The 26,233-nt window shown below is 41.5% G+C and overlaps 2 protein-coding genes across 3 annotated transcripts in view; one reads left to right on the top strand and one right to left on the bottom strand.

Annotated features, from left to right (window-relative positions):
- Positions 1-2,111, bottom strand: part of grid2ipb (glutamate receptor, ionotropic, delta 2 (Grid2) interacting protein, b) — a 48,832-nt gene extending 46,721 nt beyond the window's left edge. Inside the window, 2 exon segments of the mRNA XM_034193544.1 lie at positions 990-1,243; positions 2,012-2,111. Of these exon segments, the coding sequence (XP_034049435.1) occupies positions 990-1,243; positions 2,012-2,096 (339 nt within the window). The 5' untranslated portion in view covers positions 2,097-2,111.
- On the top strand, positions 550-26,233 carry zdhhc4 (zinc finger DHHC-type palmitoyltransferase 4). 2 transcript variants are annotated; one of them, XM_034193543.1, is made up of 7 exons: positions 550-561; positions 13,989-14,113; positions 14,196-14,269; positions 22,177-22,355; positions 22,579-22,704; positions 25,414-25,658; positions 25,815-26,233. In XM_034193543.1, the coding sequence occupies exons 2-7, from the start codon at positions 13,991-13,993 to the stop codon at positions 26,115-26,117; spliced, it is 1,050 nt and encodes a 349-aa protein (XP_034049434.1). In that variant the 5' UTR covers positions 550-561; positions 13,989-13,990; the 3' UTR covers positions 26,118-26,233. The 2 variants fall into 2 exon arrangements, with proteins under 2 accessions (XP_034049434.1, XP_034049433.1); XM_034193542.1 differs by lacking the exon at positions 550-561 and adding an exon at positions 12,720-12,856.

The raw sequence follows: 26,233 nt of genomic DNA, 5'->3' as shown, positions 1-26,233 counted from the left end.
GTTGATCAGGGACATCGTGTGACTACCACAGAAATGGCAAGAGAGCTGGACATAGCACTTTTGCGGCACATTCCACTGTTACAGGAGATTTTGTAATGAAAGATGTGCGGAGGATTTCGCGCGTCGGCACGGAACCGCTCATGGCGCGCAAAAAAAAAACAAACAAAAAAAACACCTCCGTGTTGGAAGTCTCACAGGACATGTTGTGGCATGTCCAGCTGTTACACAATTTCTCGAATACTCACCCGACTGAAAAGCCATCGAAAGCCGTCTGAATCTTCTGAATGGTTTCCAACACGGAGGTGTTTTTTTGTTGTGTGCCATGAGCGGTTCCGTGCCGACGCGCGAAATCCTCCGCACGTCTTTCATTACAAAATCTCCTGTAACAGTGGAATGTGCTGCAAAAGTGCTATGTCCAGCTCTCTTGCCATTTCTGTGGTAGTCACATGATGTCCCAGATCAACACAGCATTCAGTTTAGAAATGATCTGGTCGTTCCAGCCTGTCGATGGCCACTCGGTGCGCCGCACGCCCTCCGCCGCTGTGGGCCGTCTTTAAAAAGGTTTTAACACTCCTTAATCCGTGTGGCGCCGACAGAATCTTCACCGAAATCCATCTGAATCTTTCGAATGGTTTCCAACTGGCTGTCTCTAACAGTTTCTGAAAAAAAATTCATGGAGCAAAGCGGCAGCCTCTCAGCCATTTCCCTGACAATAAAAATCTGACGAGGGGGGTGGACCAGTGCTCACTCAAAGCCTGCCCACAGGCAAATGATGCAACCGACAGGCGTGAAAAAACTCACGCATGCGCACGAAGGTTCAACCTTGTCTGATGCAATCACACGTGATTCAAATCCACATAGTTTTTGAAAAAAATAAAAAGGTCCGTTACTTTTTGGACAGACCTCGTAAATCCAAAGGCAACTGGGGGCAGTTACACACATATGCTACAATCACTATAGTAAGTATAGTATTTGACCGATTCAAAAACCTGCTGTATGCGTGACACGACGCCGATGCTGGGTGGGATGTTCTTCTGAGTCTGTGCGATGGCAATGATGGCTTGAGGGCCCAGTGTTGACACATTGTGACCCTCAATCTCCAGGACCTGGTCACCAGCCTGCAATCCTGCCAAATGGGCGCTGCTCCCTTCCTCCACAGACAGAATATAGCTGGGTCCACTGCCACCCAGCTGGAATCCAAACTCCTCAGGCCACCCCTGGTTGGATGTAGGCATGCTGAGGACTAAAGGGAGCGAAGGACAGCACAGGACAGCACAGGAGAGCACAGGCGTGACACAAGATTCATTATCTCAAAAGAATAACAAATGCCAGTGTGAAGGTTCCTGCAGTGCGAGTCCAAAACCCTTACTTAATGGCAGGATTAACCAAAAGATGGAGAAAAAACCCTGGCCACATAAAAACCTACCTGCTTTTGCCATCGACTTTAATCCCATCAGCATTCAACAAACCCTTAAGGTCAAATAATGACACTTTAATAGTCAGAATACTGGATATTTCTCTGCTCCTTCTACTGTCTTCAATGCGAACTAAAATAAAAAGCTGCTCTGCAACCCTCGACACCAAACCATGACACAAACCTGACCTGGTTCACAGACTCCAAAGCAGCCAATCAAATTGGACGTCACTGCGACTGTGACCTTAATTAGCTTCTCAGATAAAAGGTTCCTTTTCACTCTGTGCAGAAGCAACAACACCAAAGTGACAAGAGCCTTCAACAGCAGAAATAGCATCAGCCAAAAAGGCAAATTAGGTGAGGTGGCGGCTGCAGAAGGCATCATCAGTGACGGTATTTGAAGGCCAAATCTGTGCAAAAAGCCAAGTAACATTTCTCCGTATTCCCACTACCAAAGAGTCCACCACCACAGCATGAGATATATGCATGAGATAATCTTCTATTAAGCCACCAGCTCTGTTGGAAATGGACGAAGTGTGCTGCAGCTTCCAGAGCCACAGGAGGATTCCACACGGCGGATACCGATCAAAGACTTACAGAAATCTTTAGCAGGATTCCGAGGGCCCCGTTTGCTCTGCCGAAACGAGTATCTGCCTTTTTTGTTTTGCAAAAACTTCTTCATCTTGATAATCAAAGAGGGCAGGTGGCCTCCTAGCGGGCTAACATCCAGCACCGTCTCTTCAAGTGAGATAAAAGAAATCTGTCCCCTGACCACCCTGCAACCCAAAGTCACCCAGACACGGTGATGAACTCAAAACCCTGGCCCATGTCTCCGTTCTGACAGCAGTCTCCTGGCGAGTGTGCATGAAAAACGAGTGAAGTCTCCCTGTGAGTGTGTCAAGGAGTTGGTTCTGCATCTCATCCTTGATTCATCCTAGGGCCAGCCTGCATGCAGTGTTAATCAGAAAACTGGGACGCACGTACCCGCGCACCTCGGTTCCTTAATAATTCTCTCTCCAAACAGGGTATTGTAAGGCCTCATTTTTCTATAAATACACCAGTGTGTGTTTTGCCTCCTCCTCTTCTCTTGCCTAGATGGCTCTCAGAGGGACCGCTGCTGGCCCAGAATCATGCTGCCTAGATGCACAGAAGCCTGAGTACTACTAATTGCAACGTTTGCTTGCCTGTCTGCAATTCATTCTATGTGTACACATAAATGCTGAGGAGTGGGGGGCAATTCAAGGCTTTAGCCTGCAGGATTAGTAGGATTATGTGCTGAATCTTCAGCTCTTCTCCACCCCCAGTGATTACTAACAACGCCTGCTGCCCTCCATCAACAGATTTTTTATTTTGCAATAATTATGGTGGAACCAATGTAAACAAGGTGCAATGCCTTTAGGACATGACAATCTGGCAATAAGTCATCATTGTGCAATGAAATGGAAAACAAATGCATACGATGACTGCAGGGCAAAGTCAGAGAGAAACTGGGGGCAAATATGCTGTTCAGATGATGGCACAGAGTAAAATAAGAGGCATCAGATGCCTGATGTATACCTACTGTGCTCTACACACCGCAATATAAATCTACAAGTAAATATACATCTGTCTGCAATGGTGTTTTTGACTCTGTATACCTTCATCATATGACTTCTTGGTGACATGAAGCCAATCATACCAATCAATCACTAATTTGCTGAACAATACCTGCTTTTAAATCATCCATCTACGCTTCTTGGTTATTGAGATACAGTGTTACCACAGTTACTTTGAAAAGTTACTTTATTAGTTACTTTATTAGTAACTGTCAACAACTTGTAACTAATAAGTAATGTAACTAATAAGGTAACTGACTTGGTTACTCTTAAGATTGAGTACTCAGCAAAGTAACTAATCAGCAAAGTAACCAAAAGTTACTTTTTTGAGTATTCAATATTAAAAATAACCAAGTTAGATTACTAGTTACTTTATTGGTTACATTCAGCAGCTGTCAACAAGTTTTCCCCAGCAGCTAATGAAGTAACTGCATAAAGTAACTAATAAAGTAACTTTTCAAAGTAACTGTGGCAACAATGTTGAGATTTTGTGCTTTGTACAGAATTAAGATGACTTTTGAGATTTTGGATCCAACATAATTTATATGAGTTTTCCAACTTAATTTATCATCAATAAAAAACTCCATGAAACTTGGTTTTGGTACTATTTCAATTTCAGCATCATTCAATAATAAGTTTCTACTTACGTTCCTGGGATTATTTCTGAATATAATACACTTTGTTTTACCCAAATGAAGCAATAATTTATTTGAATCAAACCAATATTTAAATTTTTGTAGTTCCCTCTCCATCATGTCCAGGAGCTGTCCCAAATGATCCCCACTACCAAACACAGTCGTATCATCGGCAAACAAAATACATCTCACAGACTTGGAAACCAAACCTATATCATTAATATACAACAAAAACAGTAATGGCCCAAGGACTGAACCCTGGGGCACCCCATATGTAATACTCAAAAATTCAGAATTTATCCCCCCAAAATGGACACACTGATACCTGTTGCGTAAATAGCTAGCTATCCAATCTAGGGCCAGTCCTCTAATACAGTACTTCTGTAATTTGTCCAATAGTAAAGTGTGATCTATGGTATCAAATGCTTTCTGCAAATCAAATAAAACTCTTACAGTGTATTTCTTCTTCTCTGTTGCATTTGTAAGTTATTCAACAAAATCAATTAAAGCCAATGTAGTACGATTTTTCGAAAACCATACTGCTGTTCACCGAGTATGTGATGTTTAGTTAGGAATGATTTCATACAATTCAACAAATCTTTTCCAGAATTTTTGAAAACTGTGGTAACAATGAGATAGGCCTGTAGTTTGAAAAGACATGTTTGTCGCCCGATTTTAACAGTGGTATAGAGAGGTATACACACAAAAAAAGTCTGTTTCAGACCTTGTTTTCTTTGACCTTGACCAAACTACTCCAAAATGTAATCACCTCCAGATTTCAATCAAAGTAATATTCCCACCAAGTTTGAAGGAAATCTATTCAGCAGCTTTTGATTTATCTTGCCCAGTCTCACTCACTCAATTGTTATATATTATATAATATAAATTATAATAAAACTGAAATGTGACAAACATAAGCAAACTGCAGAATACAGTGAAAAGCCATCATCTCACAATAATGTAGTCAAGTCTGGAAACATGCATTTCATTTCATTTCATTAGTGAAACACCTTACACTACACAGATGCAACTATTGATTGTTTTAATAATTGTTTAATAGGGAAGATAATCAACAGATTAATCAATCAGTTGTTCAGTTCATAAAATGTGGTGAAACATTTGATGCCTTCAAATGTCTCTTTTTGTCCTCAGTCCAAAGATATTCATTTTACTGCCAAAAACGAGTGAAGAAAGTCGTCACAAAAATCAGAAAACATTCACATTTAAGGACCTGAACTCAGAAAATGTAGATAAATACAAGCAAACTATTAACCGAATATTAAAATAGTTGTCAATTAATTTAAGTCATTTAAAAATTCATTAATCGATTCATAGCTGCAGCTCTGTTACACTACAACAAAATGCTGAAACATTCCTCCATCTTTTTCTCTGGATGCACCTCAAAATCTGATGTTATTATTATACCCAGTCATGACACTCGCAATTAGTGTCCTCAGTTCCCAAACGCTTATTGAGTGTTGTTAGAAGGAAAGGTGATGTAACACAGTGGTAAACATCACACTGTCCCAGCTTTTTTGAAACGTGTTGCAGGCATCCATTACAAAATGAGCAAATATTTGCAGAAAAACAATAAAGTTCATCAGTTTGAACATTAAATATCTTGTCTTTGTGGTGTATTCAATTGAATATAGGTTGAAGAGGATTTGCAAATCATTGTATTCTGTTTTTATTTACATTTCACACAACATCCCAACTTCATTGGAATTGGGATTGTATATACCAATCAAAACCTCACAAAATTGGAGAAAAATTGGTTTTAGAAGCACACCATCTTGTCTGGCAAATTAAAACAAAGAAAGCCTGAGAGGGAGATGGAGTAAAGGAGCAGTAAAGCTGACGGATGCAGGACAATACTTTCAAAATGACAATCAAACTCGCTGAATACGAGCCGTTATCTGGAGGAGCCCAATATCACAGATAGGATATACAGTGGGGAGAAAGGCGTGAGTGATGCGCTGAATGAAAGCGCCGCACTCGTCAGGGAACGAACAGGCCGACCCAGTGCGGTGTGAGCTGTCATTAGTACACAATGATACAAAAGCAAGCGCGTAGCAACTGAATAATTAAAGGCAAATTGCTGTATTTTTAAACAGACAGTGTTCCCTTCAGTCAAACTCTTCATTTTCTCTGCAGCTGAGAAAACTGCAACAAAATCCACATCTGAAAATACATTTTAACATGAACAGCAGAAGTCGCATAAAAGATGCCAACTTTATGACATGCAAAAGTAGAAATTTATCAAAGGCAAAGGGTGTCCTCAAAAATACATCAGGAAATATCACGTCTGCCATGTAAGGAACATCTGAAAGGACCAAAACATGTGATGAAAACATTTGTCAGCACCACCCTTACCTTAAACACCGTCCGTGGACGTGCACGCAGAGCGCCTGAGCACAGCTCGCCCTCTGCACCATTGCCAACTGTAACATGAGCGTTTGGCAACCAGATCCAAAAGGTGACTGGTGACGCACCGTGCCGCCCTCTAGGCAGTGAGACAAACGTGCTTCACAATATGATACAATAAAAAAAAATCAAAATATTTAAAATACAGTAAATGAAAAGAAAAAAAAAAAGACATTAAAACACGTAGGTAAATTCTCCACCATCAAGGTTATGAAATGTTATAGTAGATAAAAAGTTCAAATTAATACACATTTTGAGATTAAAAAGTCAAATAATAAAATGATTTTTTTTTTAAAAGTCAGAAAAACTAATTTATGAGACGGAGTCAGCATTTAACTTTTTTAATCATAAGATTAAAAAGTAAAAATTATGAGTTAAAAATGTGACTTTTGGAGTCATAGAAGTAGAAGTAAGTCTGACAGGGTGCATTAGGCCCACTGGTGCTGGTGCCTAAACCCCAGAGAGTGTAGCTTTGAAGCAAATGAGAGTCTACGTCTCCCCCTATAGGTGACTCTGATTCACTGTACATCAATTCCCCCGTCAAGACCAGTATCCATTTTGAGATGGGAGGACTGAGACAATGCAGAGTGTCTTATCCAAGGTCACAGACACGTAGCATGAAAGGAACTCAAACACGCATACTGGCAGTCCAGTATTTATCCCAGTGGTTGACCTGCTATGATGGAACGTGAACACGCCAATATATGTTGGGGAAATTTATTCCTTAAAATAAGTCTGAACCAGATTTCCCATCAAATCTGCTTCATTTCCCCACCCCTACCCCTCCTTTGTGTTTCTGTCCTCACCCTGGCTGCCACTCTGCCACTCCGGGAGGCCGCATGGTACAGCTGCAGCCCCCCCCCCCCAAGCTCGGCTGCACAGGATTCTGCTGCGGCCTACACTCACTTTGCTTCAATTCGGATGACGGACTGCTTCAAAGTTTAGCGTACATAAACAAATCAAATGTATATGTGCGGTTGTTTTAATTCTGATGTGTGCCATTATTACGTTCAAACAGTAATAATTGTGGATTAATTACTGTATTTCTGAGGTAATTGGGTGTTAAGATCATTTCATTGCACTTGTTTTAATGACAATAAATCATCATTCATTTCATATTGGGTTATTGCATGTGATGCTGCTGTCGCAGACTGAACGGTCCCCCTAAAAATCAGTCCCCCCTGATGACCCAGTTCATGGATTACCACCTCGTTTCTGCTTCAAACTGCCTCCAGTTATCATCTATCTCAGCGACAGATATCTGAAGCTTGAGTACAACAACCATTTTCACGTTTTGCTGTATCTGTTAGCTGTTTAATCTGCGCAGTTAGATTGATCTAGTTAACTAGATAACGATTTGTTTCACAGTGTAATCTTCACGTGCCTTAACTAAAGCACTCCCTCTGCTGAATCACCTCTAAATTATTTACACATTATTCACTTTGTGTGTTTTTAGGAATCAGTGGGGAATAAGTTTCATTACACTAGAAGTCTTTCAGAAAGCGCTGTAACTAGGTTTAAGGATATGATTCCTTCTTTATGTTCTCTAATGCCATATACCAACACAGGGCAGAGTAGCTACCTAAACTCTGTAAGTGAGATAGAGTATCTCATCAATAGTTTTACATCCTCATTGAAGACAACTTTGGATGCTGTAGCTCCTCTGAAAAAGAGAGCTTTAAATCAGAAGTGCCTGACTCCGTGGCATAACTCACAAACTCGCAGCTTAAAGCAGATAACCCGTAAGTTGGAGAGGAAATGGCGTCTCACTAATTTAGAAGATCTTCACTTAGCCTGGAAAAAGAGTCTGTTGCTCTATAAAAAAAAGCCCTCCGTAAAGCTAGGACATCTTACTACTCATCACTAATTGAAGAAAATAAGAACAACCCCAGGTTTCTTTTCAGCACTGTAGTCAGGCTGACAAAGAGTCAGAGCTCTATTGAGCCGAGTATTCCGTTAACTAGTAATGACTTCATGACTTTCTTTGCTAATAAAATTTTAACTATTAGAGAAAAAATTACTCATAACCATCCCAAAGACGTATCGTTATCTTTGGCTGCTTTCAGTGATGCCGGTATTTGGTTAGACTCTTTCTCTCCGATTGTTCTGTCTGAGTTATTTTCATTAGTTACTTCCTCTAAACCATCAACATGTCTATTAGACCCCATTCCTACCAGGCTGCTCAAGGAAGCCCTACCATTAATTAATGCTTCGATCTTAAATATGATCAATCTATCTTTATTAGTTGGCTATGTACCACAGGCTTTTAAGGTGGCAGTAATTAAACCATTACTTAAAAAGCCATCACTTGACCCAGCTATCTTAGCTACACTCAACAAAAATATAAATGCAACACTATTGGTTTTGCTCCCATTTTGTATGAGATGAACTCAAAGATCTAAAACTTTTTCCACATACACAATATCACCATTTCCCTCAAATATTGTTCACAAACCAGTCTAAATCTGTGATAGTGAGCACTTCTCCTTTGCTGAGATAATCCATCCCACCTCACAGGTGTGCCATACCAAGATGCTGATTAGACACCATGATTAGTGCACAGGTGTGCCTTAGACTGTCCACAATAAAAGGCCACTCTGAAAGGTGCAGTTTTATCACACAGCACAATGCCACAGATGTTGCAAGATTTGAGGGAGCGTGCAATTGGCATGCTGACAGCAGGAATGTCAACCAGAGCTGTTGCTCGTGTATTGAATGTTCATTTCTCTACCATAAGCCGTCTCCAAAGGCGTTTCAGAGAATTTGGCAGTACATCCAACCAGCCTCACAACCGCAGACCACGTGTAACCACACCAGCCCAGGACCTCCACATCCAGCATGTTCACCTCCAAGATCATCTGAGACCAGCCACTCGGACAGCTGCTGAAACAATCGGTTTGCATAACCAAAGAATTTCTGCACAAACTGTCAGAAACCGTCTCAGGGAAGCTCATCTGCATGCTCGTCGTCCTCATCGGGGTCTCGACCTGACTCCAGTTTGTCGTCGTAACCGACTTGAGTGGGCAAATGCTCACATTCGCTGGCATTTGGCACATTGGAGAGGTGTTCTCTTCACGGATGAATCCTGGTTCACACTGTCCAGGGCAGATGGCAGACAGCGTATGTGGTGTCGTGTGGGTGAGCGGTTTTCTGATGTCAATGTTGTGGATCGAGTGGCCCATGGTGGCGGTGGGGTTATGGTATGGGCAGGCGTCTGTTATGGACGAAGAACACAGGTGCATTTTATTGATGGCATTTTGAATGCACAGAGATACCGTGACGAGATCCTGAGGCCCATTCTTTTGCCATACATCCAAGAACATCACCTCATGTTGCAGCAGGATAATGCACGGCCCCATGTTGCAAGGATCTGTACACAATTCTTGGAAGCTGAAAATGTCCCAGTTCTTGCATGGCCGGCATCCTCACTGGACATGTCACCCATTGAGCATGTTTGGGATGCTCTGGACCGGTGTATACGACAGCGTGTACCAGTTCCTGCCAATATCCAGCAACTTCGCACAGCCATTGAAGAGGAGTGGACCAACATTCCACAGGCCACAATTGACAACCTGATCAACTCTATGCGAAGGAGATGTGTTGCACTGCATGAGGCAAATGGTGGTCACACCAGATACTGACTGGTATCCCCCCCCTGCACCTTTCAGAGTGGCCTTTTATTGTGGACAGTCTAAGGCACACCTGTGCACTAATCATGGTGTCTAATCAGCATCTTGGTATGGCACACCTGTGAGGTGGGATGGATTATCTTAGCAAAGGAGAAGTGCTCACTATCACAGATTTAGACTGGTTTGTGAACAATATTTGAGGGAAATGGTGATATTGTGTATGTGGAAAAAGTTTTAGATCTTTGAGTTCATCTCATACAAAATGGGAGCAAAATCAAAAGTGTTGCGTTTATATTTTTGTTGAGCACTCAACCATGATTAGTGCACAGGTGTGCCTTAGACTGCCCACAATAAAAGGCCACTCTGAAAGGTGCAGTTTCGTTTTATTGGGGGGGATACCAGTCAGTATCTGGTGTGACCACCATTTGCCTCATGCAGTGCAACACATCTCCTTCGCATAGAGTTGATCAGGTTGTCAGTTGTGGCCTGTGGAATGTTGGTCCACTCCTCTTCAATGGCTGTGCGAAGTTGCTGGATATTACGCCGGTCCAGAACATCCCAAACATGCTCAATGGGTGACATGTCCGGTGAGTATGCCGGCCATGCAAGAACTGGGACATTTTCAGCTTCCAAGAATTGTGTACAGATCCTTGCAACTTGGGGCCGTGCATTATCCTGCTGCAACATGAGGTGATGTTCTTGGATGTATGGCACAACAATGGGCCTCAGGATCTCGTCACGGTATCTCTGTGCATTCAAAATGCCATCAATAAAATGCACCTGTGTTTTTCGTCCATAACAGACGCCTGCCCATACCATAACCCCACCGCCACCATGGGCCACTCGATCCACAACATTGACATCAGAAAACCGCTCACCCACACAATGCCACACACGCTGTCTGCCATCTGCCCTGAACAGTGTGAACCGGGATTCATCCGTGACGAGAACACCTCTCCAACGTGCCAAACGCCAGCGAATGTGAGCATTTGCCCACTCAAGTCGGTTACGACGACGAACTGGAGTCAGGTCGAGACCCCAATGAGGACGACAAGCATGCAGATGAGCTTCCCTGAGACGGTTTCTGACAGTTTGTGCAGAAATTCTTTGGTTATGCAAACCGATTGTTTCAGCAGCTGTCTGAGTGGCTGGTCTCAGACGATCTTGGAGGTGAACATGCTGGATGTGGAGGTCCTGGGCTGGTGTGGTTACACATGGTCTGCGGTTGTGAGGCTGGTTGGATGTACTGCCAAATTCTCTGAAACGCCTTTGGAGACGGCTTATGGTAGAGAAATGAACATTCAATACACGAGCAACAGCTCTGGTTGACATTCCTGCTGTCAGCATGCCAATTGCACGCTCCCTCAAATCTTGCGACATCTGTGGCATTGTGCTGTGTGATAAAACTGCACCTTTCAGAGTGGCCTTTTATTGTGGGCAGTCTAAGGCACACCTGTGCACTAATCATGGTGTCTAATCAGCATCTTGATATGGCACACCTGTGAGGTGGGATGGATTATCTCAGCAAAGGAGAAGTGCTCACTATCACAGATTTAGACTGGTTTGTGAACAATATTTGAGGGAAATGGTGATATTGTGTATGTGGAAAAAGTTTTAGATCTTTGAGTTCATCTCATACAAAATGGGAGCAAAAACAAAAGTGTTGCGTTTATATTTTTGTTGAGTGTAAATAAAATTGATTGACTGATTGATACTCAATCTTAAGAGTAACCAAGTTAGATTATTAGTTATCTTATTAGTTACATTACTTATCAGTTACAAGTTGTTGGCAATTGCTAATGAAGTAACTGCATAAAGTAACTAAAAAAGTAACTTTTCAAAGTAACTGTGGCAACACTGCTTTTGGGGCACATAACTCAAAAATGTTTGGGAAGCACTGATGCCTGCTGATTTTTTCAACAAGCACAGACATTAATTACAGGCTGATTACAGCACATTTCTTTTTAAAATGAGCTCACAAAATTTCGCCTTGTTTCTGCTTAAAACGGCCTTGTTTCTGCTTAAAACTAACCTTAGAATGATTTAAGAGGTTTTACCTGGTTAATAATCCCATTAATCCATTTGATTGCTTTCGGTGAAGAGACTCTGTCTCAGGCGTGCTGCTGTATTCCGAAACGATGCATACGCAGATGCAAAAGGTGGACCGATTTTTAAGGGCGGACCAAATGGTCCGCCCTTAAAAATCACCACCTTAAGGCAACCAGCCAGATTCCAAGGGTGGGTTTAGCCACCAAGGCCACCCTGTTTCTATGCCTGTATTCTAGAGGTGGGTGATACCGGGAATTTTAGTATTGATACAATACCAAGTAAATACAGGCCCAGGATCGCCGATATCGATACTTTTTCATATTTAAGCTTCATAGATCCAAAGGACCAAAAGACGTAGGATAGAATTTCGCCAAACATTGTACATGGCAACAAAATACTTTATTATCACAATCAACATTTTGTTTTAAAAAATATCGCATAACACAACTTAAAACAAAATTTCCTGAGGCAGAGGGCTGACAAACCACAATACAAGGGTGCGCTGCTCCGTATTGTGTGACAGCGCAGCGCTGCTCTTACATACAGAGAGTAGACTTTGATGAGCGCAGCAGTCAGTGCGTGCGGGAGAGAAAAAACTTGAGTATTGATCTTTATACACGAGGATCGTTCAATATCAATACCAGCGTTAGTATCGATATTAGGATCGATCCACCCACCTCTAAAGAGCATGAAATTGTTTTGTAAATACATCATTTTAAACAGTTAAAACAAATTTGGATTTTTTAATATGAAAATATACATTTCCAGAGAAGCGCAAGGTTCTCAAACAATTTAAAAAAAATCAATATTGATAATATAATTATATAGAAGTTTCAACATTTTAAAAGTTTGGACCTTGTTCCCTTGAAAACCTTAAGTTTTTACAAAAGGAATCTAATATGCCCAGCGGTTCGATTTGTGTATCATTATTTCAACATTTTAGTGTTTAAACTCACCGACGGCTGCTGCGGCTAGTTAGCACAAGCTAACGTGTGTTAGCTCAGCTCGGAAGTTAGCGGCGTCGAAGCTCAGGAAGGATTAAGTGGTTTCGTTTAGTTTACTGATAAATGGACAGAGTGGACGTGAAGCTGCTGTTAAAACGATGTTGAGGTGAGAAGAAGGAAAACTGTGAAGCTCTGAGTAGACGTTAAGACGGTAAATGAATGAGTAAATGTTAGCAGTGAAACAAGCGTGGTTATGCTAACGCTGGTAGCATACATGTTTATCGTGCAGTCTTTTTGGCATTTAATTGTTTTTGTACAGACTTCTAACTAATAATGCTTCGGTCTTAAATATGATCAATCTATCTTTATTAGTTGGCTATGTACCACAGGCTTTTAAGGTGGCAGTAATTAAACCATTACTTAAAAAGCCATCACTTGACCCAGCTATCTTAGCTAATTATAGGCCAATCTCCAACCTTCCTTTTCTCTCAAAAATTCTTGAAAGGGTAGTTGTAAAACAGCTAACTGATCATCTGCAGAGGAATGGTCTATTTGAAGAGTTTCAGTCAGGTTTTAGAATTCATCATAGTACAGAAACAGCATTAGTGAAGGTTACAAATGATCTTCTTATGGCCTCAGACAGTGGACTCATCTCTGTGCTTGTTCTGTTAGACCTCAGTGCTTCAGATCAGGGAGACAGACACCCTCTCTACTTTTAAGATTAGGCTTAAAACTTTCCTTTTTGCTAAAGCTTATAGTTAGGGCTGGATCAGGTGACCCTGAACCATCCCTTAGTTATGCTGCTATAGACTTAGACTGCTGGGGGGTTCTCATGGTGCACTGAGTGTTTCTTTCTCTTTTTGCTCTGTATGCACCACTCTGCATTTAATCATTAGTGATTGATCTCTGCTCCCCTCCACAGCATGTCTTTTTCCTGGTTCTCTCCCTCAGCCCCAACCAGTCCCAGCAGAAGACTGCCCCTCCCTGAGCCTGGTTCTGCTGGACGTTTCTTCCTGTTAAAAGGGAGTTTTTCCTTCCCACTGTTGCCAAGTGCTTGCTCACAGGGGGTCGTTTTGACCGTTGGGGTTTTTCCGTAATTATTGTATGGCCTTGCCTTACAATATAAAGCGCCTTGGGGCAACTGTTTGTTGTGATTTGGCGCTATATAAATAAAATTGATTTGATTTTTGATTTAACTGTGCTGACACAAAAACAACTGCATAATGGTAAAGTTTTCTGTTCGGTGGAGACTTTTTGTTGATCCGTCAGCCTGTTTTTTTATATTTTGTGCTTCACAGGCATGGACTTCCTCACACTCTTTGCCATTTATGTCGTGGTGGTGCTGACATGCATCGTCCTGCTCTGCAAATACTCAAACCAGCAGCAAACACCTTTTAACGTCATATTTAACTCTGTTGTAAAGGTGAGACAGATGCGTGTACTACTGCAAACCGACGCTGTGTGGCGCTGCAGCACATGACCTGATGGACGTTTCTTTTTCACAGGTGGTTGCACCGTTTACTCCAAAATGGGTCCAGAGGTTCTCAAAGTGGACTCTGCACAGATTGTTTCACCAAAGGTTTGTTGTTATTGTTTTGAAAAAGAAATCCAATATGGAATTCCAGTGTGGTCCAGGTACCATTCTCTAATTTTCCACGTTTGCAAACTGCACAAAACTCATAGAAGGAACTTGTTTGTGGTTTGTACATTCCAGGAAACACAATAATTAGAACATTAATAGAAAACAGTAACATTACCATACAGCAGCAAAGAAAAAGTAAAGAAATGATAAATACAGAAAATATGCCCACTGCTATTACAAGCAGACTGGATTAAAAAAAAAAAAAGGTACGGTCGGGCCTACGTCACTTATGCGTAGTTACGGTCGCCATTTTGGGTCACCGCTGAAAACAAACTGTATACGCACTCACAACCATTGTTTTTTTTACAAACTTTATTTGGTTTTTAACAGGAGGGGTGGTGGCCAAGTGGTTAATGCGCTTGGTTTCAGTTCAGAAGGTTCCGGGTTCAAATCCCACCCCTGCCACATTTCTCCATGTAATGTGGAGTTGCGTCAAGAAGGGCATCCGGCGTAAAACTTGTGCCAATTCAACATGCAGATCCACCTTGGATTTGCTGTGGCGACCCCAAGTGCAAACAAGGGAGCAGCCGAAGTGACTTACTATTTGGTTTTTAACAGGAATTGCACAGCCATACAACCACTCACAATGTGATACATATAAAACAAACCATACAATTCCCATAGGTAATAAACAAACACACAAACAAACAACCTCCAATCACTCCCAGGCAATAAGAGAAAATAATAAGAAAAGAAAAAAAAAAAGGAAATAAAGTAAAATTAAAATACAAACTGCAATGCCCAGAAGAAAGTACAGTTTGTAGCAAGGACTAGCCTGGGATAAAATGAAAATCAACTTGACCAACCAATCATAGCAATGGCTGCCAAATTTCTGCAAATTTGTCAGAGGAACCCCGTAGTGACATCCTAATTTTCTCAAGTTTAAGAAAATAAACAATGTCCCTCAACCAGTTTAGGCTTGCCTCTACTGGTGGTTGGCTCTCACTGCGGTATTGTATCACTTCCTGTTCCGGAGCACAGCGGTGTTTTTCTGTATCTGTTAGCTGTTTAATCTGCGCAGTTAGATTGATCTAGTTATCTAGATTACGATTTGTTTCCCAGTGTAATCTTTACGTGCCTTAACTAAAGCACTCCTTCTGCTGAATCACCTCTAAATGATTTACACATTATTCACTTTGCGTGTTTTTAGGAATCCGCTAGCTTAGCGTAGCTACTAGCTCTTAGCCGATTTAGCATGGCGGCTTCTCCTGTCTCTCCCGCACTTTTCTGCTCTGGGTGTGAAATGTTTAGTTATTCCTCGGCCTCCTTTAGCAGTAACGGTACTTGTAATAAGTGTAGCGTATTCGTAGCTTTGGAGGCCAGGCTGGGCGAATTGGAGACTCGGCTCCGCACCGTGGAAAATTCTACAGCTAGCCAGGCCCCTGTAGTCGGTGCGGACCAAGGTAGCTTAGCCGCCGTTAGTTACCCCCTGGCAGATCCCGAGCAACCGGGAAAGCAGGCCGACTGGGTGACTGTGAGGAGGAAGCGTAGCCCTAAACAGAAGCCCCGTGTACACCGCCACCCCGTTCACATCTCTAACCGTTTTTCCCCACTCGACGACACACCCGCCGAGGATCAAACTCTGGTTATTGGCGACTCTGTTTTGAGAAATGTGAAGTTAGTGACACCAGCAACCATAGTCAATTGTCTTCCGGGGGCCAGAGCAGGCGACATTGAAGGAAATTTGAAACTGCTGGCTAAGGCTAAGCGTAAATTTGGTAAGATTGTAATTCACGTCGGCAGTAATGACACCCGGTTACGCCAATCGGAGGTCACTAAAATTAACATTAAATCGGTGTGTAACTTTGCAAAAACAATGTCGGACTCTGTAGTTTTCTCTGGGCCCCTCCCCAATCAGACCGGGAGCTTTAATTCATTTGAAAGCTTGACTCTTAGTCTTGTCCATCCAAATTGGAAGTCCCAAAAACCAGTTTTATTTGTTTTTATCTATCGTCCACCTGGTCGTTACTGTGAGTTTCTCTGTGAATTTTCAGACCTTTTGTCTGACTTAGTGCTTAGCTCAGATAAGATAATTATAGTGGGCGATTTTAACATCCACACAGATGCTGAGAATGATAGCCTCAACACTGCATTTAATCTATTATTAGACTCTATTGGCTTTGCTCAAAAAGTAAATGAGTCCACCCACCACTTTAATCATATCTTAGATCTTGTTCTGACTTATGGTATGGAAATAGAAGACTTAACAGTATTCCCTGAAAACTCCCTTCTGTCTGATCATTTCTTAATAACATTTACATTTACTCTGATGGACTACCCAGCAGTGGGGAATAAGTTTCATTACACTAGAAGTCTTTCAGAAAGCGCTATAACTAGGTTTAAGGATATGATTCCTTCTTTATGTTCTCTAATGCCATATACCAACACAGTGCAGAGTAGCTACCTAAACTCTGTAAGTGAGATAGAGTATCTCGTCAATAGTTTTACATCCTCATTGAAGACAACTTTGGATGCTGTAGCTCCTCTGAAAAAGAGAGCTTTAAATCAGAAGTGCCTGACTCCGTGGTATAACTCACAAACTCGTAGCTTAAAGCAGATAACCCGTAAGTTGGAGAGGAAATGGCGTCTCACTAATTTAGATCTTCACTTAGCCTGGAAAAAGAGTCTGTTGCTCTATAAAAAAGCCCTCCGTAAAGCTAGGACATCTTTCTACTCATCACTAATTGAAGAAAATAAGAACAACCCCAGGTTTCTTTTCAGCACTGTAGCCAGGCTGACAAAGAGTCAGAGCTCTATTGAGCTGAGTATTCCATTAACTTTAACTCGTAATGACTTCATGACTTTCTTTGCTAACAAAATTTTAACTATTAGAGAAAAAACTACTCATAACCATCCCAAAGATGTATCGTTATCTTTGGCTGCTTTCAGTGATGCCGGTATTTGGTTAGACTCTTTCTCTCTGATTGTTCTGTCTGAGTTATTTTCATTAGTTACTTGATCGATCTCTGCTCCCCTCCACAGCATGTCTTTTTCCTGGTTCTCTCCCTCAGCCCCAACCAGTCCCAGCAGAAGACTGCCCCTCCCTGAGCCTGGTTCTGCTGGAGGTTTCTTCCTGTTAAAAGGGAGTTTTTCCTTCCCACTGTAGCCAAGTGCTTGCTCACAGGGGGTCGTTTTGACCGTTGGGGTTTTACATAATTATTGTATGGCCTGCCTTACAATATAAAGCGCCTTGGGGCAACTGTTTGTTGTGATTTGGCGCTATATAAAAAAATTGATTGATTGAATTGATTGATTGATTATCCTCCTTGCAATAATGGTCATAAAGGATAAAGAATTTTCTTGGGAGGAAGACAAAGGAGACGGCCCTGAAAAAACCCCAAACACAGCACTCTGAGGATTCGGATCAATTTTTCTGCCAACCACATCTGATATAACAACAAATACCTCTGTCCAAAAACTCCTGAGCTGAGGGCACAGCCAAAACATATGTATGAGGTTCGCAGGAGACTGTTGGCACCTACAACCCCTGGCAAAAATTATGGAATCACCGGCCTTGGAGGATGTTCATTCAGTTGTTTAATTTTGTAGAAAAAAAGCAGATCACAGACATGACACAAAACTAAAGTCATTTCAAATGGCAACTTTCTGGCTTTAAGAAACACTATAAGAAATCAAGAAAAAAAGATTGTGGCAGTCAGTAACGGTTACTTTTTTAGACCAAGCAGAGGAAAAAAATATGGAATCACTCAATTCTGAGGAAAAAATTATGGAATCACCCTGTAAATTTTCATCCCCAAAACTAACACCTGCATCATATCAGATCTGCTCGTTAGTCTGCATCTAAAATGGAGTGATCACACCTTGGAGAGCTGCTGCACCAAGTGGACTGACATGAATCATGGCTCCAACACGAGAGATGTCAATTGAAACAAAGGAGAGGATTATCAAACTCTTAAGAGGGTAAATCATCACGCAATGTTGCAAAAGATGTTGGTTGTTCACAGTCAGCTGTGTCTAAACTCTGGACCAAATACAAACAACATGGGAAGGTTGTTAAACGCAAACATACTGGTAGACCAAGGAAGACATCAAAGCGTCAAGACAGAAAACTTAAAGCAATATGTCTCAAAAATCGAAAAATGCACAACAAAACAAATGAGGAACGAATGGGAGGAAACTGGAGTCAACGTCTGTGACCGAACTGTAAGAAACCGCCTAAAGGAAATGGGATTTACATACAGAAAAGCTAAACAAAAGCCATTGTTAACACCTAAACAGAAAAAAAACAAGGCTACAATGGGCTAAGGAAAACCAATCGTGGACTGTGGATGACTGGATGAAAGTCATATTCAGTGATGAATCTTGAATCTGCATTGGGCAAGGTGATGATGCTGGAACTTTTGTTTGGTGCCGTTCCAATGAGATTTATAAAGATGACTGCCTGAAGAGAACATGTAAATTTCCACAGTCATTGATGATATGGGGCTGCATGTCAGGTAAAGGCACTGGGGAGATGGCTGTCATTACATCATCAATAAATGCACAAGTTTACGTTGATATTTTGGACAATTGAAAGGATGTTTGGGGATGATGAAATCATTTTTCAAGATGATAATGCATCTTGCCATAGAGCAAAAACTGTGAAAACATTCCTTGCAAAAAGACACATAGGGTCAATGTCATGGCATAGGGTCAATGTCAATGAGCAGATCTGATTTGATGCAGGTGTTCGTTTGGGGGATGAAAATTTACAGGGTGATTCCATAATTTATTCCTCAGAATTGAGTGATTCCATATTTTTTTCCTCTGCTTGGTCTAAAAAAGTAACCGTTACTGTCACAATCTTTTTTCTTGATTTCTTATAGTGTTTCTTAAAGCCAGAAAGTTGCCATTTGAAATGACTTTAGTTTTGTGTCATGTCTGTGATCTGCTTTTTTTCTACAAAATTAAACAACTGAATGAACATCATCTGAGGCCGGTGATTCCATAATTATTGCCAGGGGTTGTATCACAGACTGGGGAGACAGTGTTATAGAATTTAGACAGACGAGCCTTGGTATAGTAAACACGGTGCACAAGCTTGCATTGAATAAGACAGTGCCTAGCACATATAGAAGACTTATTGCACTTGTATTAAAATACGTGACCAGAGCTCATCAGAAAAAGCCTCTCCTATATCCTCCTCCCAGAGGGCCTTGATTGAACTCAAAGACTTCAGGCGGATCGACAAACATTGTTGATATAGTCATCTTTACTGCTGTTTATTCACAAAGGCCTGCCAATTTGGCCATGCCAAATGGCGTAGATACAGTTTGACATCCGGGTTCCTGACATAGCAACATGCATAGTAATCAGCAAGCCGCTGAAAACAAACCGCTGTCGTGCTCATTTCCTACTTGACGTCCATTGCGCTCGCATCGTTCTGCCACATTTTTTTCTACTTAATATACACCAGTTTTCAGAGAGAATGCCACGATCATGTGCTGCAGTACTCGTGCTTCAAAGGCTGTGGAACACCACGGCTGCAGCCAAAGCAGAAATATGAAGCGTCTCGACCAGCCACGCCCCAGGCCAATGAGGGCGAGGTCAGAGCTTCATTTTGGCTCACCTGCAGCTGCCTCTCTTGGTGAACCTGCTACAGCAGTAAATCACCCAGAGAGTTCCTGCCTCCAGCTGACCTGAGTGACTGAGGACTCACCTTGTCTAACGTCACATGATTACGTTAACATGGAACAGGTGTCCTAAAAGGAAGAGTTGGAACGCCTGAGAGTGGAGAACTCACAGCTGAAGACAGAATGCGTTTCTGCGATCTGAACAGAATGAGGAGAGAAGCAGAATGTGGCGCTTTGGGAGCTCGAAAAAAAAAAAACGCACTTTTTGATCTTTTAACTTATCATGGTTGGTACAGCCAACTGCAACACATGATCGTGGCATTCTGTGTGAAAACTGGTGTATATTAAGTAGAAAAAGCCGCAGCAGGACGCTGCGAGCGTGATGGGCGTCAAGTAGGAAATGAGCGTGACAGCGGTTTGTTTTCAGCGGCTCGCTGGTTACTATGCACGTTGCTATGTGCGCATGCATCAGGGACCTGGATGTCTGACTGTACCTACAACCCCTGGCAATAATTATGGAATCACCGGCCTCAGAGGATGTTCATTCAGTTGTTTAATTTTGTAGAAAAAAAGCAGATCACAGACATGACACAAAACTAAAGTCATTTCAAATGGCAACTTTCTGGCTTTAAGAAACACTATAAGAAATCAGGAAAAAAAACTGTGGCAGTCAGTAACGGTTACTTTTTTAGACCAAGCAGAGGGAAAAAATATGGACTCACTCAATTCTGAGGAAAAAATTATGGAATCACCCTGTAAATTTTCATCCCCAAAACTAACACCTGCATCAAATTAGATCTGCTCATTAGTCTGCATCTAAAAAGGAGTGATCACATCTTGGAGAGCTGTTGCACCAAGTGGACTGACATGAATCATCTCAACACGAGAGATGTCAATTGAAACAAAGGAGAGCAATGTTGCAAAAGATGTTGGTTGTTCACAGTCAGCTGTGTCTAAGCTCTGGACCAAATACAAACAACATGGGAAGGTTGTTAAAGGCAAACATACTGGTAGACAAAGGAAGACATCAAAGCGTCAAGACAGAAAACTTAAAGCAATATGTCTCAAAAATCGAAAATGCACAACAAAACAAATGAGGAACGAATGGGAGGAAACTGAAGTCAACGTCTGTGACCGAACTGTAAGAATCCGCCTAAAGGAAATGGGATTTACATACAGAAAAGCTAAACGAAAACCATCATTAACACCTAAACAGAAAAAACAAGGTTACAATGGGCTAAGGAAAAGCAATCGTGGACTGTGGATGACTGGATGAAAGTCATATTCAGTGATGAATCTCAAATCTTCATTGGGCAAGGTGATGATGCTGGAACTTTTGTTTGGTGACGTTCCAATGAGATTTATAAAGATGACTGCCTGAAGAGAACACATAAATTTCCACAGTCATTGATGATATGGGGCTGCATGTCAGGTAAAGGCACTGGGGAGATGGCTGTCATTACATCATCAATAAATGCACAAGTTTACGTTGATATTTTGGACACTTTTCTTATCCCATCAATTGAAAGGATGTTTGGGGATGATGAAATCATTTTTCAAGATGATAATGCATCTTGCCATACAGCAAAAACTGTGAAAACATTCCTTGCAAAAAGACACATAGGGTCAATGTCATGGCCTGCAAATAGTCCGGATCTTAATCCAATTGAAAATCTTTGGTGGACGTTGAAGAAAATGGTCCATGACAAGGCTCCAACCTGCAAAGCTGATCTGGCAACAGCAATCAGAGAAAGCTGGAGCCAGATTGATGAAGAGTACTGTTTGTCACTCATTACGTCCATGGCTCAGAGACTGCAAGCTGTTATAAAAGCCAGAGGTGGTGCAACAAAATACTAGTGGTGTTGGAGGGTTCTTTTGTTTTTCATGATTCCATAATTTTTTCCTCAGAATTGAGTGATTCCGTTACTGACTGCCACAATTTTTTTTCCTGATTTCTTATAGTGTTTCTTAAAGGCAGAAAGTTGCCATTTGAAATGACTTTAGTTTTGTGTCATGTCTGTGATCTGCTTTTTTTCTACAAAATTAAACAACTGAATGAACATCCTCCGAGGCCGGTGATTCCATAATTATTGCCAGGGGTTGTGTGTGTGTATATATATATATATATATATATATATATATATATATATATATACATACAATAAATAAAACATGGTTGCACTTTCCTAAACTGATATTTTCAGCGGTTTTTTTTTTTTTTTTTTCATTAAATATTCTGTCCTTCTGAGCTTTTGTTGCTGGTAATTTCAGGAACAACATGTTCATCTACCTGCACATCGCGCTGGAGGGAGCCGTGTACGCAGAGTTCACCTATGAAGTGTTTGGTTACTGTCGGCAGATGGACATCACTCTGACCAGCCTGTCGGTGCCTTATGTCCTGCTGGCTATCAAAACTTTCTTCTTCTACCTCTGCATCAACAGAGATCCAGGTCAAAGAGTGCATTCACACACTGAGTTAGGAGGAAGACAAACAATTCTTTTTGTTGATTGTGTTGTTTGAACTTTTGCCAATGTGGTCACAGAGCACTTTTTTTTTTTGGTTTAAAAACAGGCAAAATGGTTCCTGGTCATGATAAAAGTCTGGAGTACAGACTGTTCACTGTTTGCATGGTGCAGGAGTTCCTCTGTTAATCATGACTCCCCATCCAACAGGCACAGTGGTGAAAAAGAGGGCCACCAACCAGCTGCAGATTTACCCTTATGACAGGAGACTGTTCCACCCAGGGGTCACCTGTCCAACCTGCCAGCTCGTCAAACCGGCCCGCTCCAAACACTGTTGTGAGTACCTTATGAGATCAGCTCTTGTACTATCTTTAGATGTCTGGAGCTAGGTCACACCCTCAGAATGTGGAATAACTTTATGTCAAATGAATGAGAGAATACAGTGGTCCCTCTATAACGCGGTTCACCTTTCGTGGCCTCGCCGTTTCGTGGAGTTTTTAGTCCAATTTTGCATGCCTTTTTTTACAGTGTTCTGTGTTCTGCATGTCTGTTTAGAAGAATCTTCTCGCCCAGGAGAAAAAAGAGCGCCAACAACTACTCATAAGTGTTTGTCACTCGGAAACAGACAGGTGTGAGTGGAAAAAGGCGTGGCGTCAGGACGCAGAGGCGCGATCAGAGGAACTGTGAAATACTGGTCAGTCACTATTAATAATTTCTTATGTGTCCAACCTCGTACGTTGATCGTTAAAATTAAATTCGTTAGTTCTAAAAGCCATCATAATTATTTATAGGAAAACGTTCTATTTTTATTTCTCAAACAAATGTTTGGGCCTGAAAACAGTTTGGTCTTATTTTTCTACAAAGGTTTGAACTTTGAGAGTGTTTACACACGAGAGAAAAGAGAAAATCATGCCTGATTGAGAAAAGTGTATAAAGTGGTTTTACAGCTTTGAAACATCTATAATAATTGTAAAAAATAACGCTGACTACGTCGCGGTTTCGCGTATTACGGGCTATTTCTAGAACGTAACTCCCGCGATAAACGAGGGACCACTGTAACACTTTTTTGATTATACTACAAAACAATTTATACGACAGCCGCTTTTGGCGCTCTTTTGGCACGCGTCGTGATTGGTGGAGTTCTTTTTCTTTGCCGTCTACCTGGCTTCCATGTCATAAAATGAGGGTGTGTCTGAAGCGGAGTCTGAATATTTATGGGCGTGTTTATTATAATTACGATTGTTTTCACCCGCCACATTTATCAAGGTCACGTCAGGCGTACGCTGGAAATGGGCAGGTGCGCACTGCTTGATACATGTCACGGCAACTTTGGTGTACTTCAGATTTACACCGTAAATTTACGCCACAAGTGCACAACATTGATACATGAGGCCCATTGTCCCAAACCTGACCCGACCCAGTCAGCTGCTGTTGGTGGTTGAATTCTGTGTTTTCATTGTCTATAGTGTCATGGCTGATAAAAACTTTTCTGCCACACAGTTCTTCTGTACAAATGCATTTCTTCCGAGACTCTGCATCCACATACTTTACGGCATCATTATTTAAAAATGCACACAAACTTAAAGCTCAGGTCTGAGATGACTAACCCCCAATCTCAATTCTCTTTTGAACCCCTTCCCCTTGGCCCTACCCCTACCCCTTTAAAACAAGGAGTAAGGTGAAGGGGTATGCCTCTAGTCCTATGAATTGAGACACCCCTCCACCTTAGGAGAAAAAAAAAAACTACCTGTATCAAACTGCCGTCTTCACTGTTTAACATGGCAACCGAAATGCATCTTGTTGCAGTAGCCTGTTTGCTCTTTTTATTTTCTCACCTTTCTGCGTAAATGCAAAGAAATAGAAGAAGTCGCAGATTTCTTCGACGCATAGCAATCATGTCATGTTAATTAATTTAATTAATTTGTAATTCATAATAATAATTAATTAATAATTAATTAATGTTAATAATACTAATAATTAATAATAGTAATTAATATTGTTTGATTAATCATTAATTGATTAGTGATTAATGAATTAATTAATAAACACTTGAAATATATCAGTCTGTGTGCAGTGAATGTATACATTATACAAGTTTCACTTTTTGAATGGAATGACTGAAATAAATCAACTTTTTCATGATATTCTAATTATATGACCAGCACCTGTATGTATGTTTATGGGCTGCATCTAGTTCTGTTAACCTTAGATTTCTTTTTCAAATGTTCCCATTTTTTGCATCCAGCCCTATTTCCTTTAGAAATTTCCTTGACCAATAATATCAGTCTATTAGGACGTCAGGTTATGTGTTACACATATATACATGTGTGTGTGTAGATATTTTCCAACTTACTCCCATCGGTGAAACTTCTCATTTTCTGCCTGAAAGCTTATTAGGGCTCCCTGTTTGTTTACAAAATACACACACCTTACAGACCTTGAAATCCAACAGCAGGGATCGATATTATCCAACGATTTATGAACATACAAATTAACCTGCTTATCCTTTATCATGATTTTCTCCATTGTGAGATATAAAAGTGTCTTATCATAGCGTTTGTGTGTATATGCATTATAACGCCTCAACGCACGAGCGAAGTTACGATATTCTTCAGAACGACAATATACGCAACATGCATCCAGCAGCATGCACTGTCCTGTCATAGGCAACTGCCTGTAAAGTTTTTTGGCAAGTTCTAACTTTCTAAACAACGTAATTTGTAATGAAAGCCGCTTTCATTTGTGCAGCTCTTTTGGCGCCATGTTTGTTTCTGTGGAGACAGCGGTAAGCTCCTCCTACCCCTCCAAACGGAGTGTGCATCCAGATTCACTCCAAACGGAAGGGTTTGTAGCCCTCCGCCTTCCCCTCCGCCTCGCTCCAAAAAGAGAATTGAGACACCCCTCTGTCTCTCGTGCCCACGCAAAATGGAGGGGAAGGGTCAAGGGGTAGAATTGAGATTCAGTTTTTTCAGACATGAATCTAACATGAACTCACATCCTTAAGGTGCATTTTTCATGTAAGACATATTTATTTATTGATTCCAGGGCTTTGCAACAGATGTGTTCAGCGTTTCGACCATCACTGTGTCTGGGTGAACAACTGCATTGGCGCTCAGAATACACGTTACTTCCTGCTTTACCTCCTCAGCGTGTGTGCCATGGCGGGTGACATCGCCGTGCTAATAGCAGACATGTTTCTTCACGCTGTACTACGATCAGGGCTTCTGAGGGCCAGTTACATAGACGAGCACGGCCAGCAGCAGCTGGCGGGGCCTCTGTTTGTCGTACAGGTGAGACTCGGCGTGTTTTCCAAAAAGCTACTTTTGCTTGATGTCGTAGTTCTATTGTTGTTGCTCAAACAGAACAGCGGAATCACATTTCCTGTAAACACCTTAGTCCTAGTATCTTATTTGCAAATATTTAGTTTTTTCTCTTTGTCCCGGCAGCATCTGTTCCTGGCTTTTCCCCGAATTGTTTTCATGCTGGGTTTTGTAGTCTTTGTCTTTTTCCTGCTGGCGGGTTATACCCTGTTTCACTTCTACCTGGCGTTAGTCAACCAGACCTCCAATGAATGGTACAAGAGTCGCGGTTACATTTGCCAGCACTGCAACCCGGCCGCTACGGTTGACCATCTTTGTAGCCCAGCAGCACCAGACCAGTCCAAAAGACGCTACTACAGCAGAGGACTAGTCCAAAACCTCAGAGAAATTTTCTTTCCTCTGCAGCCTGTTCAGAAAAAAGACAACTAAAGGAACTATGATGTTTGACAACATGTACGTCAGCCAGATTAACTGTCTGTGAAAACATCTGGCAGTGGGAGAAATGCACTTCCTGTCAGCCACCGAGAGGTTAAAAGACAGGACCA

This window comes from Thalassophryne amazonica, chromosome 18 (assembly GCF_902500255.1).
Source record: "Thalassophryne amazonica chromosome 18, fThaAma1.1, whole genome shotgun sequence".
NCBI lineage: Eukaryota > Metazoa > Chordata > Actinopteri > Batrachoidiformes > Batrachoididae > Thalassophryne > Thalassophryne amazonica.
Note: the sequence above shows the minus strand (reverse complement) of the source record. Positions and strands in the feature narration are given on the sequence as shown.